The 16,587-nt window shown below is 44.9% G+C and overlaps 1 protein-coding gene across 3 annotated transcripts in view; it reads left to right on the top strand.

Moving 5' to 3' along the window:
* Positions 1 to 9,426, top strand: part of LOC138260398 (lysozyme g-like) — a 35,059-nt gene extending 25,633 nt beyond the window's left edge. The window contains exon 5 of one of the 3 annotated variants that reach the window (XM_069208839.1): positions 8,117 to 9,426. In XM_069208839.1, the coding sequence (XP_069064940.1) occupies positions 8,117 to 8,247 (131 nt within the window). In that variant the 3' untranslated portion in view covers positions 8,248 to 9,426. The remainder of the gene's footprint in view (positions 1 to 8,116) is intronic. The other 2 variants (XM_069208838.1, XM_069208840.1) reach the window with 2 other exon arrangements.
* The last annotated feature ends 7,161 nt before the right edge of the window (positions 9,427 to 16,587 follow it).

The following is a 16,587-nucleotide window of genomic DNA, read 5'->3' as shown; positions in this document are numbered from 1 at the left end:
TCTCCTTCTGGACAATATATACACTAGAGACTAAAATCAGGTAACTAAATAGTCATGGAATAGTGCAAAGAGCAGAAAATACAATAGAATTTAAAGGCCTAGGGTCAACACAAACCATATACTTAGAAAGTGGAATGTGAATCTCAAATTCCACCCTAGGCAAGTGTAGTGTGTAGCGGGGCACTGGGAGTGTAAGAAACCACCAAAGGTACGTAAAGTACTCCACCCCAGAGCCCAGAAAAGTAAGAGTAAAGTACTGCAAGTTTCCTCTGGACACACTTTGTGATAAAAGATATTGCAAGAACCCAGCAAGACTGCAATCAACAAATGGTGGATTCCTGGACCTGAAGACCTGTGAAGAGAGGAGACCAAGTCCAGAAGTTGCAGACTATTCCAGGAAGGACAGGAGCCCCTGCCAACATAGAAGATAGTGCAAAAGAGGATTCTCCGGTTAGAAGAAGTCTGCAGAAGAGCACCAAAGAAGATGGCTGTGGGTTCCTGTATGGTGCAGGAGATGTCCCACATCGAGATGTTGGATGCAGGCTGTTTACGTCGCTGGATTCTTCCAACAAGCCTTGGTTCAAGCAAGGTCGCAGTTTGCGTCAAAATGGCGCTGCCTGGACCCAGGAGGCTAGGGGCCTCAGCTCGGACTGAGGAGGCAGAGGGGGCTCCCAACACTGGAGAGAGCCCACAGATGAGTAGGAGGCACCCACGGGAGTCCCAGGACACGGGGACAAAGAAGATGGAAAATGCAGTTGGTGCAGCACAACAAAAGAAGGTCCCAAACTGCTGGAGAACAACTCAGTGAGTTTTGCATCGCAGGATGGAGTGCTGCGGACCTGGGCTACACTGTGCATGAAGGATTCTTGAAAGAAGTGCACAGAAGCACAAGTAGCTTGAGATGACGCAGTGCGCAGGGGTACTGTCGCAAATCGGGAAGGCAGGCTCTTACCTACACCAAACTTGGACAGCTGGATTTTAGGATAGTCTAAGTCGTGTTGGTACACCACCTGTGTTCCAGGAAGCATGCTCGTCATCATGTGAGGAGTCCCAGAGAACTGGTCGTTGTTGCAGAAGGTCCCTGCAGGAGCAGGGAAGTGACTCCGTCACTCCACGGGAGATTCCTTTGGTTCTTCTGGTACAGAGTGAAGACAGGCAGTCCTCAGAGCGTGCACACTTTGGAAACTGTTGCAAATGCTAGCTGGAGCTGAATTTGCAGGTCACAGGAGTTGTCCTGGATACTTTATTGCAGTTACAGCATTTCCTGGAGCAGTCTGTGGTTGATCCGATGGTCAGAAGTTGAAGCAGAGGATGCAGAGGATTCTTGGAGGAGTCTTGCAAACTGAATCTGAAGAGACACCAACAGGAGAGACCCTAAATAGCCCTGAGAGGGGGATTGGCTACTTACCAAGGTATACACCTATCAGGAGGGGTCTCTGACGTCACCTGCTGGCACTGGCCACTCAGAGATCTCCAGAGGGTCCCCATACCTTGGAAAACAAGATGGCTAACGCCAGGGACATACTGGAGGAGCACTGGGCACTACCCCTGGGGTGGTGATGGACATGGGAGTGGTCACTCCCCTTCCCTTTTTACAGTTTCATGCCAGAGCAGGGACTGTGGGTCCCTGAACCGGTGTAGACTGGCTTATGCAATGAGGGCACTATCTGTGCCCTTCAAAGCATTTCCAGAGGCTCTGGGAGGCTAACCCTCCCAAGCCTGTAACACCTGTTTCCAAAGGGAGAGGGTGTAACACCCTCCTCCCAAAGGAAAAACATTGTTCTGCATTCCTGGGATTGAGCTGCTCAGACCTCAGGAGGGCAGAAACCCGTCTGTGAGGTGGCAGCAGCTGTAGCTGCAGTGCAAGCCTCAGAGATCTGGTTTGGCAGTACTGGGGGTCCACGGTGGAGTCCCCAGGATGCATGGGATTGACCCCCCAATACAAATTTTGGAAGGGGGGGACAATACCATGATCTTAGACACCTCACATGGCCATATTTGGAGTTACCATTCTGAAGCTACATATAGGTATTGACCTATAAGCAGTGTACGCGTGTAATGGTATCCCGGCCCTCACGAAGTCTGGGGAATTGGCCCTGGAAAGCGTGGGGGCACCTTTGCTAGTGCAAGGGTGCCCTCACAGTTAGTAACTTTGCACCTAGCCTTCAGTAAATGAAGGTTAGACATGTAGGTGACTTATAAGTTACTTAGGTGCAGTGAAAATGGCTGCGAAATAGTGTTTACTATTACACTCGGGGTACAATGACAGTCCTGAAGAAAGGTTTGTCTGAGCTCCTTATGGGTGACAAAAGAAATGCTGCAGCCCATAAGAATCTCCTGGAACCCCAATGCCCTGGATACTTAGGTACCATATACGAGGGACTTATAAGGAGGGGTCCAGTGTGCCAATTGGAATTGAAATATGAAGTCACTAAACTATAGTGACTAAGTTTGGAGCGGAGAGAGCATAAGTACTGGAGTTCTGATTAGCAGAACTTCAGTGACACAGTTAAGCACTACTGACAGCACACACATTAGGCCACAAACTATGTGCACTGGGGTACTGGCTAGCAGGATCCCAGTGAGACGACAGGCAAAGCATATTGACAAACAGGCAGAAAGTTTTGGGTAACATGCCAAGAAAGATGGTACTTTCCTACAAGTATAGGCACCGAACGGTTTAGTTAGGACAGGTAGGGAACAATTGAGATAAGTGTGTCATGAGATCCACTCAGTAGAGGTGCTCATTCAATTCTCTGGGGTCACTGGTGATAAGGTAACCAAAGAGAGAGTGCCTTCCGTAAACATTCACTTTGCTGATGTCAAGAGTAGCAAAGGAACCTCATCCTGCCAACTCAAGACAGCTGTCGAAGTAAAACCCCTGTTCCCATTTCAGGTCTAGTTGTAACTTACCTGCCTCATACACATAGTGTATGGAATTGCATAGGCTACTAGTAGCCCACTTCCACACATGATCCTTGATCATGATTACAGGGAATACCTTGGCTGAATATGCCTGCTTGATTGCCAGCAGCGAGTAACCACTGGGCTTATAGATGAAACTTGCTACACCACAAACAACAGTTCTCACAGCCTGTTGTTTTTCCTTTGGAATAATGACCCCTGATCCATACTGTGATCCATTTGTATCCCCAAGTATTTGTCCCTTGCTACAAAATCAGGTTTGTTAGTGCCTAGAGGCCTACAGTTTCTGTGCCTCTTGACTCAAAGCATGTCATTCTTCTCACAGTTTACTAATAGGTTATTCTTGGGTCCATGATGTTTGATGTCAGGATCTCTTAATTGCAACACCAGATTTGACACTAACATCAAAGACTCTGTCCCCATGGAAACCCATGATGTCAGACCAGAACCATTCATCTAATAGTATTTTTCACCAACATAAAAGATAGCTTTTTCACCAACATAAAAGATAAAGGTAAACGTTTTGGAACGGGCATAGTCTGTCTTGTCTCTGCCAAGGCGGTCATTACCTCAAAGACCCTTCATCCCTAGGATGTCAGTCTAAGACATCACTGGTCTTCATTCCTTCCTTATATACATTCTCAGTAATCTGGGATATCACAGCATTCTATCCCAGTTTGAAACTGGTGTTAACTGCGAATGTTTTGCGACCACAATTGCGGTTAGAAAACAATCATACATGCCACTTAGGAAGGTATGCCCTTGGAACGCCCCTTCCTAATTGCAAGTCGCAATCCCCATTTTGCAAGTTGGTATCTGAATTTAGGCTCGCAAAATAGGGATGGTACATTGGAAAAGGCTATTTTGCAGTCGCAAAAGGCGAAATGTAGCCTTTTGCAACCGCAAAATTGCGTCGTACATCGGGCCCGAAGTGTGAAGACACTTGTATGCACAGATTTGATAACTACGAATATGAAATAAAAGCTGAGTGCAACAACGTGCTATTTGCACATCAAAAGTTGCCCTATATCGGTTCTGCTGTTTTCACGTAGAGTCTCACAGTGTTTGCACTGTTCACCCCCTGTCAGACGATAATGCAACTCCAACACAGGCGCTATGTAGATTCCCTTCAATATCCTTTCCTCGTACCGTGCCATTGCGAGGCCAGATTACTGAGCTGGTTTTCATCATGCTAAACAGTCATGAACAATGTAGCACCAGACAGTGGTAGCTATTGTGTCATAATTGGCTAGCTAAAGCTATGTTTTAAATAGGATGCTTGCTTTAAGTATGCCCCATTACTGAATTGTACGTGTTTGCATAAGGCTAATCTGTTTTTCTTGATATCTTGGTTTACAAGCTTTTTAATTGTGAACAGACTTCAGTTAAATCGATGGTCTCGCCCGTATCGTCAAGTTTCACTACAGCCAGATATTATCTTGAGATCATTTGAAATTTACTCTGACCACATATCCTTCCTGGAGTATTTTTCTGCAGTGTTACCGTCTATCCTTTGCTGGTGGTGACAAGATGCAGATTTTCTGTGCCATGAACCCTGGGTACAATATTGAGCAATGTCGCTGTTACTTTTATGTAGTTTCTCTCTCTCTGTCTCACACCCTTTTCGCTCTCTCTCGCTCCAGCAGCAAACAAGTATGTGCCCATAAGTAAAAAGTGTAAAACCTCATAGTTTTTTTTCCCCTACCCTCCCAGCCATGGAACCAGCCACGGCTCACATTATCTCCCTTCCCACTGGGGTGTTTCCCTATCTCCCACATACCCTGCCCTGTCCAGTCTTGCCGGTGACATCGCACTTTGGGGAGGCGATGCTTTGTTTATTTAATTCTGCAGCACCCCAGGGCAGCACCCTCGGAAAGGATCATATGTGGTGTTGTGGGAGTGTTTTGGGCCTACTTTTTGCACAGAACCCCAATATCCGCTAAAGACTACATTTTGTTGTAATAACTTAAAGTTAAACAAAGCCGGATGCTGGGTTTTTCTCAGTACTTTGAGGGTGCCCTCTATAAAAGGTATTGTTAGTATGGCTTTAAAACTTTCTGACAGATATTTAATAAAAGCTAGTCAGTAGCCCATGAGCTAGAGTTGAACATGGTAGCCAGGCTTCTATCTCTGTGTGTAGTTTTTCATAGTCATTAAATCAGAAGCAGGCTGAGCCATAAATAACCTTGAACTTCCACTGACACCCGGCTTCCCACTCTCTGAGATGGACAGCAGCACCCCTATCTCTCGCATACATCTGTGTGTCATAGGGGCGGGCCTCGCGTGTGGGTGCACCTGGGTCTCTGGAACTGCAGTGACCCTAAGTAACTTCCTTTGATTCGCAGAATTGTTTGCAAACTTACAACTGCAGGTGTACGCCTCGCTCTGTTACTCCTCAACTATGTTTAACTTCTGGGTGCCATTTGGGGAATGTTTTCTCTGAGGAATAGCCTTGAAGTAAGGTCTGCCATTCATGGTCAGAGATACTGCAGGCACTGTACATAAACAGGAAACACAAGTGCATAATGGAGCATCATCATGACAACGGTTGTGGTACAACCTGTGCGGGGCCAGCTATACGCTAATACTTGTCAGCTTCATGATCGTACACCTAAGGGCTTTACTGGTCTGATCTCGGTATCTACTGAGAGACAAAGAAGGAGGCTAGGGCAATAAACTGACAAGATGTTCTTTCATTGCTTTAAGTGTAGCTGAGGAACTCATCAATTTAATGCAAAAAATACTGTTTTATGAGTTCCACAAAGTAGTCCAAGAAACCTGTGTCACACTTCCATGAAAACATACCCGACCCCTCATAGGACAGGATCGTGTCTTTGGAGACCATGCTTCCATTATGAACTTATTGCTATGTCCTGCTGGGTTCATATGATCCCAACATTTTCCTTGTGTGTGAATTCTATGGTGACTTTGACGATGGACTCTCCAACCCTTTTGAAATTCTGACAAGCATGAAGAAAAGCTTTCAGAAAGGTTTCCCACTGATCTCTCTTCATCCAACTCATGCACTCAGTTTTCATAGTGTGAGCGTACTTGAGACAACTTGTAGACAGCCAAATGTCTCAACCAATAAAATACTAACAAAGCCTAGCTACAAAGAAACAGTTTTTATGATTATGCAGTAGCCATAAAGTGCAGAATCACAAGCAGGTGCAGTATGAGTAAGTCCAGTGTTCGCGTGGTTGTGCTAATATAATAGGATCTTTTGGTTTTGACCCAGTAAGATTGGTCCCCAATTGCCAGTTAGAGGCCATCAGCGTGAGGTGTTCTACCGACAGGCTAAACAGGGCTTGAAGGGCCCATGCTTGAGCGGGGGGCTGAATACTCAGCTGCGGCAACCTACTCTAATGGCAGCCTGTTCGTACTCAGCATTTGCCAAACAATTTCAGTGGTAATTATTACTGTGGGCAATGCGACTTCTTATTCACCTCCTTTATGCATAGTTGCGTGAAGCTAATATATTTGGAAAATTTAGCCTGATCCATTGGGCACCGTAAGGGTGAACACCAGTTTTGTAGCCTCATTACATGTTTTTATGCCATATGCAAGAAAGATTGGTTTGAGTAGTGTACGGCGAAAGTTCAAGAGTGCCGGGCAACAACGTAGTAGATGATTAAAATATTCATACCTGTAGGCACAAAGCTGCAGTTGAAAAAGTTAATAAGTAACTTCCACTTGGGGTTTACTTCTCTAGATTGTAAATCTATTAGCCTTGCAAACATAATTTGTTTAAGGCATGCTTTCAGAGGGTTGCAGCTGAGATATGGTTGAGTTCTGAGGCAGTCCGGTTGAGCATTGGCACACAATTGTCCGACTGCTAGCAAAAGTTTGTATTTACTAAGTTTATCCATATCACTTGCTTTTGACAGGGTTTTCATTTGTTTTTTCAACATTGCTTTGATGGCGGCACAAAAGAGCTACAGACTCTCCAATATTGTCTGATCAATTTAAAGAGTGACAATAGATTTTTGGAGATATAACGACCATGGGTTCCCGTTTTGGGCGAAGATGCTCTGGAGGACAGCTTTCATGGTGTTGGGTGGGGCCTTTTTAATCCTGTAGTAGTAATTTACGGAGGACAGTACGCTTGCCCATGATTGGCCCTCTAGATAAATTCCAGACTTATTAGGCAACTCGGGAGGTAAGTGGGTATTCTAAATATCTTTTTATAAGCTTTGAGCTGGTACTTGTTCTTGGTGTTAACTAGTGAACCCGGATAGGCTTCATGGCCGTACTTGATCATCGATAGGAGAGTAGCTGCTATTACTCGCCCTATTGGGACAGAGGAAGGGCTTTCCAGGGCGTCGTGTAGTTTGCACATTCTGATTATTAGTGAACTCCTGCTAGATTGACTCTTCAGCTCATATGCCTTTCAGTTGATCTATGAAGCTGGGCTGAAAATTGTGCCAGAGGGCCATTGTAAACATGGGTGCATCGCAGATGTTGAGCAAAAATAGTGTCTAAGATGCGACTGAGAATACTATATCAGACACACATTATAAAGAATGTTAATAGTCATACATGTTTAGGTTATGTAAGCCAAAATAATAATTGTGGTCCGATTGAAAAAGGTAAACTTTTAGGAGTGCAGAGACTCGGTTGTCAGGGCGGAGAAATGAACACCTAAAAGGACTGAACTGCATCTTTCTATGTGGGGATCTCCCCCCTCCCCCCCCCCCCCCCCCCAGACTGCAGAGTCTCCACACTTGTAAACCTACTATTTACTCGTAGATTGTGAATAACAAATAAAACACAAACTTCCAGAAAAGTGTGATTTTACCTTTGTCAATTATACATTCATTTATACATTGTTAGTGTATAACAAAAGTGTTTAGAAGGGTAATAATGTCCATCGGTGTAGTAAATACACTGATATGAAGTCACCAGTTACATCATGAACACTCTGAGTAGAGTTAGCTGAGCACCCAATGTAGTAGAAACCCAATAATGATGAACTATGCATTGAGTAGCGTGAAGCATAACTTATAAAGCGTATCTAAAAACTTTATCCTAATACTATTGAAAAAGAGTAGTATATGCACAATTACCATGTACTAAGCATTGTGAAACAGTCATCTGGTAATTATTTTGGCAAACAGAGCCCATATTGTTTACACCGCAGCCCCTGAGCCTGTCTGAGACTGTACTGATGCTCTCTCCCTCTGTCTTTCAGGTGGAATTGCAGCCTACAATTGTGGCCCAGGCAAGGTCTCTAGCTATGAAACTGTGGACAGCCGTACGACAGGCCATGACTACTCCAACGATGTGGTGGCCAGAGCTCAGTGGTATAATGAGCATTGGTAAAAACAGCAGTCACAAAGTACCAACACCCTACCCAACTCCTCTTCCTGCAACAACAGGCAGCAGTTTTTTGGGCAAAGAGATACAGTGCATTTGTCTGCTGGCAAATGCCATTGTTCTCACTGAATTGGGAAAGGCCTTTGCCATTAGGAGTTTTGCAAATATTCACACTGGCCTGATGCTAATGCAATGCCATTGGTGCCAATAATGCTAAGCCTGTAAACACTGACCTGGTGCTGTTGCAGTGCCATTGATGCTGATGATGCTAAGCCTGTTATCACTGATCTGATGCTATTGCAATGCCATTGATGCTGATGATGCTAAGCCTGTAAACACTGACCTGGTGCTGTTGCAGTGCCATTGATGCTGATGATGCTAAGCCTGTAAACACTGACCTGGTGCTGTTGCAGTGTCCTTGGTGCTGATGATGCTAATTCTGATGACACTGAGCTGGCGCTGTTGCAGTGCCCTTGGTGCTGATGATGCAAAGTCTGATTACACTGACCAGGTGCTGTTAGAATGCCCTTGGTGCTGATGATGCTAAGTCTGATGACACTGAGCTGGCGCTGTTGCAGTGCTCTTGGTGCTGAATATGCTAATTCTGATGACACAGCTGGCGCTGTTGCAGTGCCCTTGGTGCGGATGATGCTAAGCCTGATGACACTGACCTGGTGCTGTTGCAATGCCCTTGGTGCTGATGATGCAGTGCCTGTTAAAGCAGTCCCCTGGCTGCGAATCAGAAGGATGCAATCTCCATAAGGTCAAGTCACGATGAAACCCGGGACGATAGGTGCACGCATGAAATGTGTCATTTCAATGAAATCTACTGATCCGCTGTGTTGTGGCTGACATTCTTTCATTTGCAGTACACCATTTCATTTATTCCATGTCCTTCAGTCCTGTGTGGTCTTTTCTCTGCCCCCACACAGCTGTGTTTTTTCATGCTGCTGGTTCCGATTTCTTAACGATGGGCTGTCCTGCTGGATAGAAAGCTTTCCTCACAATTATTTGTTAATTCTCATCTACCTCTACATTAGTAGCATCTGCGCTTTACAAAACCACTAACATAACATAACACATTATCAGTGTTTTAGCTTTACTAGATCTTTGTTATTGCAGTTATTGTAATTTCTGCTATGATGGACTGATTATAAATGCAAATAAAATGGATTAAACTGGAAACCATATAATTTATGTTTTGTCTTGCTGTGACCGTCACATTTACCACACATTAACTGGCATAAGTTTATAGAACACGGCACAAACTTTGCATATGCAGTTATTGTCACCCCTGTTGTTGGTACTTCAGTCACCCATAGTGAGACCTGCAGCAGCGACTTTTTCGCTATGGCGGAGGAGCGTCGCCCCCTGCCAGCAGCTGCTAATCTTTAACAATGAAAGAATAATAAAGTGTGTTTATTATCCTTTTGTTATTAAAGGGGCTGGGCCAATGGGGATGACGGGGATGAGGGGAGTGCACTGTGCACTTTCTTCAGTGCGCATGTGTGTTGGCCCGAGAACGGCCGTCTCGGGCCAAACACACATGCACACTGTGTTCTCTCCAGCCGGGCACTGTGTTTCCAGGCCTGGAGAGAAAAGGCACAGTCGCGCAGTCTGCCTGGGAGCGTCCTGGCTGGGCGCTCAGAGCCAATCCTAACGCTGCTGTGAGCAGCGTCAGGATTGGCTGCAGGGCAGGCTGGGAGCCTGTGCCTGCCAAGAGGACGGAGGAGTGGCAGCGCGGCGCTCAAGTAAGTTTCTTTTATTATTAGTTTGATATCAATAAATTCCCCCTCCCAAACCTTTCCTGCCACGTGCCCCTTGTAACCCCCACGAGCTGCGTCTGGAGCCCTGTGAGTGTGCTTACTTGCTGCTTTCCTTGTGCAACCAAACCCGTGGTACAAATGAAAGCTGCTAATTCAAAAGACGTTGGTTGTGTAGAAATTAGGTTGTGCCATGTTTTGTTTGTCATTAGGGCAGCTGTGAAGTTAGTAGTCAATCATTGCACATTCTTGCAAATTGGTGTGAAATGATTAACTTGGCTGATGGCTCCGAACTGGTGAGCAGCCAGGGGTCGCCACTAGCTGAACTCTGTTCATTGGTTTAAAAGAATGTTCTGCATAAAGAAGCCTTTTCATTTTTCTTACGGGAAAGGCTGCACACAGTGTGACGTGAGAACCTATCCAAACTGATACTTCGTTATCACCCGATCAGATATTATTGGTCAACTTAAAATAAAGCTATTGCTGCTCCCATCGAAATATGAGCAGCACATGAGTAGAACTCTGATCAGGAGTTACTGGCCCCAATAGGAATTAGATGATTTGTGGAAACATCACAGATCTTCTGCATTTCACCTCAAAACCCTAGCTCCTCAAACAAGCTCCTGTCTCTGGACAACACAACACAGCAAAAAAAAAATGACAAAGCCAAACCGCTGTACTTCGTGGCACTGTCGGTGTTTTTTAAGTGCTATGACGCAGCCAGCATTTTCGGTGTCATAGTACTTTTTTTTATTTACTTCCACCCATGCTGAATATAGCTGTGCTGATGTACAGCATGGCTAAATGTTTTAATGTACAATACAGCTCCTCTGATAGCCTAAATGGCTGCTTGCTTGCCACTCGTTTATCCTGCATTGCATTGGATCTCGCATGGCTACTGCCAGTAAACCAAGAGGCCATCAAGAAATTGTATTGTTTGTGCTATTGCAAAACTTTAAAACAATAACACACCATGTACAATACTTTTGCAAGATAACTTTACACCACTATGTTTAATTTGATGTGTTCTTTCAACAATATACTTGCATTGTTTAGGTGGAAGTCTGTTTCTTTTGTCTATTTTTATTCTTTTAATTTATCTTACATATGTTGTCTTTGTTGTGTGTGTTTTATTGTGGTAGTATGAATGGGTGAATGCAAAAATGTGTGGGTGTATGATTAATGGGCACATGAATGCAAGAATGAGTGACAGAGTGCTTGCATGATGATTTAATGAGTGCCTACATGAATCAATTACTGCAAATGTCTTCTGACTCAGCACAAGCCGATGTGGCTCTTTCTAACTCACACTTTCTTTTGTCCTTCCTTATACTACTTAAGCAGTGTGAGAAATTGGGTTACTGGTTGATGGGGGTGAAATACTACTCGAGCAACAACCACAATTCTCGTCAGGGTGAAGCACAGCAAACCGCAAGTAACCTGTGCGTAGCCATCTGGTAAAGTGGCACGAAGCAATCAGACTTAACTTTGTAACAACAGGTAAGAGGAGTTTCAGGGCTATGATGCAGGGTCCTGCTTCAAGGAGGTGTTGGACAGCAGAGGTTCGTAAGAGCTGCGTTGGGGATGCAGTGGCTACAATGCAAAGCTGCAAGTTGATGCACGCTGGCGCGTTGGTCCTGCTTGGACCACAGACTGCTCAAGTAGATGGCACAGTAAGTGCTGTAGGCCCACTAGTATCCTTTAATTTACAGGCTCTGGGTAAATGTAGTTACCACTGTACTAGGGACTTACAAGTAAATTAATTGTGCCAATTGGGCCAAATCTGTTGTCACAATGTTTAAGGGAGAGAGCACAAGAACTGGTTAGCATTGGTAAAGTGCACAGAGTCCTAAGGCCAGGGAAAACGATGTCAGCAAAACAGGAGGATTGAAGGCAAAATATTGAGGGAAAACCACAGCAAGGATGTCAGAGCTAACAAGTGAAAAAAAAAGAAATGCTAAATCATATTAATCCTCCGAAAAAAAAACAACAAAGTATATCTTCTTAGGAGATTCAATATTATGAAAATCTTAAATTCGATTTTAGCACTGATTCACAAAAAAGTAGTTTCAAACAGCTGCACCATGGCAGTCCGTGTGTGCTTCCGGTGCAGACCGTGCGGCGACGATCCCCCAAGGATCCTCACTGAGTCCCACACTGTTCAACGTACACATGGCCCCTCTCACAGCTATTATCGGAAGCCATGGTATGAACACAGTGCCATATGCCGATTACACACAACTCATCATTTCCCTCACCAAAGACCCGTACAGGGCCAAAAGGAACTTTCTTTCAGGAATGGAAGCCGTCGCCACCTGGATGCGAGAAAGCTGCCTCAAGCTCAACTCCGACAAGACAGAGCTCATCTTCTTTGGAAACACCACCTCAGCTTGGGACAACTTCTGATGGCCGACATCCCTCAGCGGCCCCCCTGCACTGACTGAGTATGCCCGCAACCTAGGCATCACCCTCAACTCCTCCCTAACCATGACCCACCAGGTAAATTCAGTCGCCTCTTCCTGCCAGCACACACTCCGCAAACTTCGGAAGATCTTCAGATGGATCCCAGCAGACTGCCGCAGGACAGTCACCCACACCTTAGTCACAAGCAAGCTAGACTACGGCAACGCCCTCTATGCCAGCACCTCGACTAGAAACTTAAAAAAACTACAACTCATCCAGAATACCGCCACCAGTCTCATCCTGGACCTCCCACATCAAGAACATAACTCCCAACACATGAGGACCCTCCACTGGCTCCCAGTCGAGAAACAAATCACTTTCAAGCTACTTACCCATAGCAAGTCTCGAACAGAGGGGTTAGGATGTAGCATAATGGTTAGAGCTGGTGTAACAGCCAGAGCTGGCAAATTTGGAGCTGGGGAACCAAGTTCAAGTCTAGGTGTTGGCTTAACATTCTGTGCAAATGGCTTAATCTTCCCATGTCTACAAAAAATGAAATGTAATCGGTGCCCACATAAAACGCTCCAATCACATCAGGTTGAATTTGTCCTATATAAAAGAGGAAAAAAGGGGCAGTGAGTTTTCCACGGAAGAAGGGTGACACCACAGGAGGGTGAAAAAATAGTGCAGGGAGAGTCCATTAAACATAAATAATGTTCTGAAACAGTAAGCATCAAAAGTACATGCAGCAAAAGAGACCTTGATTACAAAGAAAAAAGTAACTCCAGCAACAAAAAAAGCAGATGAAGACTTTAAAAAGAGGGAGTACTTTATTCAAGTTCCACAGAAAAGACAAACGCATGAAAGCAAACAAAGAGAAATCAGAAATCTACCGGAAATTGCGCACAATAACCAATAAAAAGCAAGGAAATCAGAGTGACAAGCAAGCCAACAAACTAAGTAATGGTCAGGCTGAGCCCTTTTAAGATTTGTCTTTTTTTTTTGTCATAAGAAATTTTGCAAGGGCTGTGCAAGTGAAACGTCAAAAGGATCCACACCTCAGTTTGCAACTGATGAAGGAATCATAGATGCGATGCAACCAAAGCACGCCAAGGAAGTCTCAAAATTATGGTTATGTTTTATAATTATGTTTTATGTATTTGTAAAGTGTATGGCTACACTAAGGCTTCCCAGCACTGGGTGAGTGAATGAGCAAAGCAGCAAGGAGTAGTGTAGGAGGCCTTAATGTGGGAAGAGCCAAGCTTTAAGCATTTTCCTGAAGCGAAGTTGATCTTCCAGGTGTCTCAACACAAGGGGCAGTGAGTTCCAGAGTTTGGGGACCTGGTATATGTTAGATCTGCCTCCAGATCTGGCCCTATGGATTCTTGGTATCCTCAATGATTGACCGTAAGCGGAGCATAGGGATCTGGGTGGTGGCAAATGGGAGAGAACTCCTCTAATCTTAGGAGAGCCTTTGGAGTTGAGAACTTTATGTGCCAGACATAAGGATTTAAATGCAATTCTCGATTCAGAGGTATGCAGTGTAGTGTTCCCGTAGTCTCTTGCACTGGGGCAGATCTTGACATTTTAAGAATAATTCTGGCAGCTGCATTTTTGACTACCTGCAGATTTTTAGTTGCATACTTTGGGGAGCCATGGTAAAGTGAGTTGCCGTAGTCCAGGCGATATCCTACCAAGGATTGCACTACTATTTTTTTTTAAGCACATGATGAAATCCAGAATCTTGCATATGGTTCTTAGCAACCCGAAGCAAGTGACAGAAAGCTTTTTGCTTGCATATCCATGACTAAAGTTTTGTCCAGCCACCTTCCCAGATTCTTTATGGGGGAGTTAGGGTCACAAGGATTCCCCAGACAGTTTAGCCAGCTGTTCACAGGTAGGGGGAATATGTTGTTCCCCAGGATCATTAACTCTGTCTTGCCACTATTTAGTTTTAGGCAGCAACTCACCATCCATCTGGCGACTTTTTCAAGTCAAGGGACTAGCTGATGATTCTCCAGCTTTTTGCCCTTGGCGAAAGATACAACTAATTGCGTTTCATCTCTATAGGAAACTATCGACAACACAGACTCCTTATCAATGTCAGCCAGAGGTTGCATATAAATATTAAAGAGAGTGGGGCTGAGCGCTGTGGGACCCCAAACTTGGATGGCATAGCACCTGAAAAGCATAGCATAACATCTGAAAAGCATAAGTTTAGACAAGCAGTGGCATTCTGGACTACCTGAGGTGGACTAATCAGGATTTCCTGGAGACCTAGGGAGAAGACTTTAGCATGGGGAAGTCTGGAATTTATCAGAGCATGAACTAGAGTCTTCCTAGAGTGAAGAGGCAGCAAGAACAGTGGTTTCTTAAGGGGGAAGAGCATTCCTGCTCAATAATATCCCCGGCACCACTTATACTCATTGTAAATTTGTTGCACAGTTAATCAATCACACCTATTGACAATAATTTCACACATGTATTCACGTGGATAATTGCTGTGATTCAATTTTATATGTAGACCCAGGCTTATTTACAACTAGTGCACAAATGCACATTGTTACGTGAGTCCGTAATCCGCTTGCAGCGCCCCATTCTCGTCCCGTGGGGGGCCCACGGTCCACTTTTGGCGTGTCCAGCCTGCCACGAGACGTTTGTTTGCCCACAGTGTCCAACTCTTGCGCGACGACGGGGTTGGGCAGCCCAGGGTCGGGCTGCGGATCTTGCTGCGGTTGGAGCGTGCTCTGCCTTTGCGTTGTGGTTGACCCCTGCGAAGCATATATAATACTTATCTGTTTTCTTGGCTTTTGGCTGTCCACCCTTTTGGTCATGGGGGCCATGCTTCCTTGATCCCAGAGTGCTTGTCTATTCCAGCATGCACTGCTCTTTCCTTTTACTAGTACTTATCCAAGATGGTGTTTCTCCTATTTTTTCCTATGATACTTTCCCAACTTAAAATGGCGTTTTTCCTTTTTCCTGTTTGTTCGCTTTCTGTTTTCCTGGTATATAAGGGGCTTGAGTTTCTTCCTTCCTTGCTTTGCAACACTCTGGTTTGGTGGTCCTCGATCCTGTTTGTTCCTGCTGTGAATTGCTTTCTGCTTGGTTTTCCTTGCAGCTTCCTGATGTTCCAGCTTTGGAGTCCTGATTTTACTGTGCCTTTTCTGATTTTCGGGAGCTCCTTTCTGAAGGTTTTTTCCCTGGTGGTTTTTCCTCTGGAGCTCCTGGAGGGCACGGACTGCTTGGGCTTTCATCTTGCCAGCAGCACCATGGCTACTGGAGGGGGTCGTCTTTATCTTGGCCAGACCAGGATGTACAAGATCCAAACCCGTACTTCACCTACATTCGACAGAGGCAGTAAGGGAAAAGCGAATCATGACACACATGGATATCCATTTATAGTCAGTCTCTCTTCTGTACTATTATTACCAGTTTATTTGTAATCAATTTACAGTCCCAGGAGGAAAGTAAAGCTGAATAGGCCATTCCAGGGTCCACCTTTGTGACCTGCAAATCACCACCGATGTAAGTCACAGGTGTTTATTTCTCTGAATTATCTTGCCTTCTCAAATAGGCGCTAAAACTCACACAAGCAATGGCAAAACCAATATGTTAGGATTTAAAATGCTGATGCATGCAAACAGACACTCATAAATGCACACTGATTACTTGTAAAGAATCCGCAGGATTTTTTTGTGATGCTGTTGTTTTTTATTCTCCTAGCTGATGTTATCGTGCATCACACAATTTTCAGGGGAAAAAACAGTGCACAGTCACGTGAGACACAGAAAGAGGCAGGTTCCAGAGAAACCTGCCACAAGTAGTTATTGAGTTGCCCTCTTGTGATTATGTTACCACATTAAGGCCAGCCCTTTGACTCCAAGGTCCCAGTAAATTCCCAGCCTGCTGTGCAGGCCCATACAGCAGATTGGTGTAAGCCTCTTATTGTGCACTTTAAAGCTAATACAAAAGTCCGCCCCTGCATACACACACATTGGTGGGTGTCTGTGAATGGTTTTTGTTATACTTTAATACAAATCATGCAAAGGAAAAATGCTTGGCAAGGCCAACAGCTTTGAGGCCAAAGCTGACCACTTGGCCTGGCCAGTGCTTGTTCAGGTAGGCTTTGAAGACGATGCAAAGTGACTTGATTTAATCTTAACCACCTCTGGATGCGAGT

Source organism: Pleurodeles waltl, chromosome 9 (genome assembly GCF_031143425.1).
Source record: "Pleurodeles waltl isolate 20211129_DDA chromosome 9, aPleWal1.hap1.20221129, whole genome shotgun sequence".
NCBI lineage: Eukaryota > Metazoa > Chordata > Amphibia > Caudata > Salamandridae > Pleurodeles > Pleurodeles waltl.
This window is presented reverse-complemented; position numbering and strand designations above follow the sequence as displayed.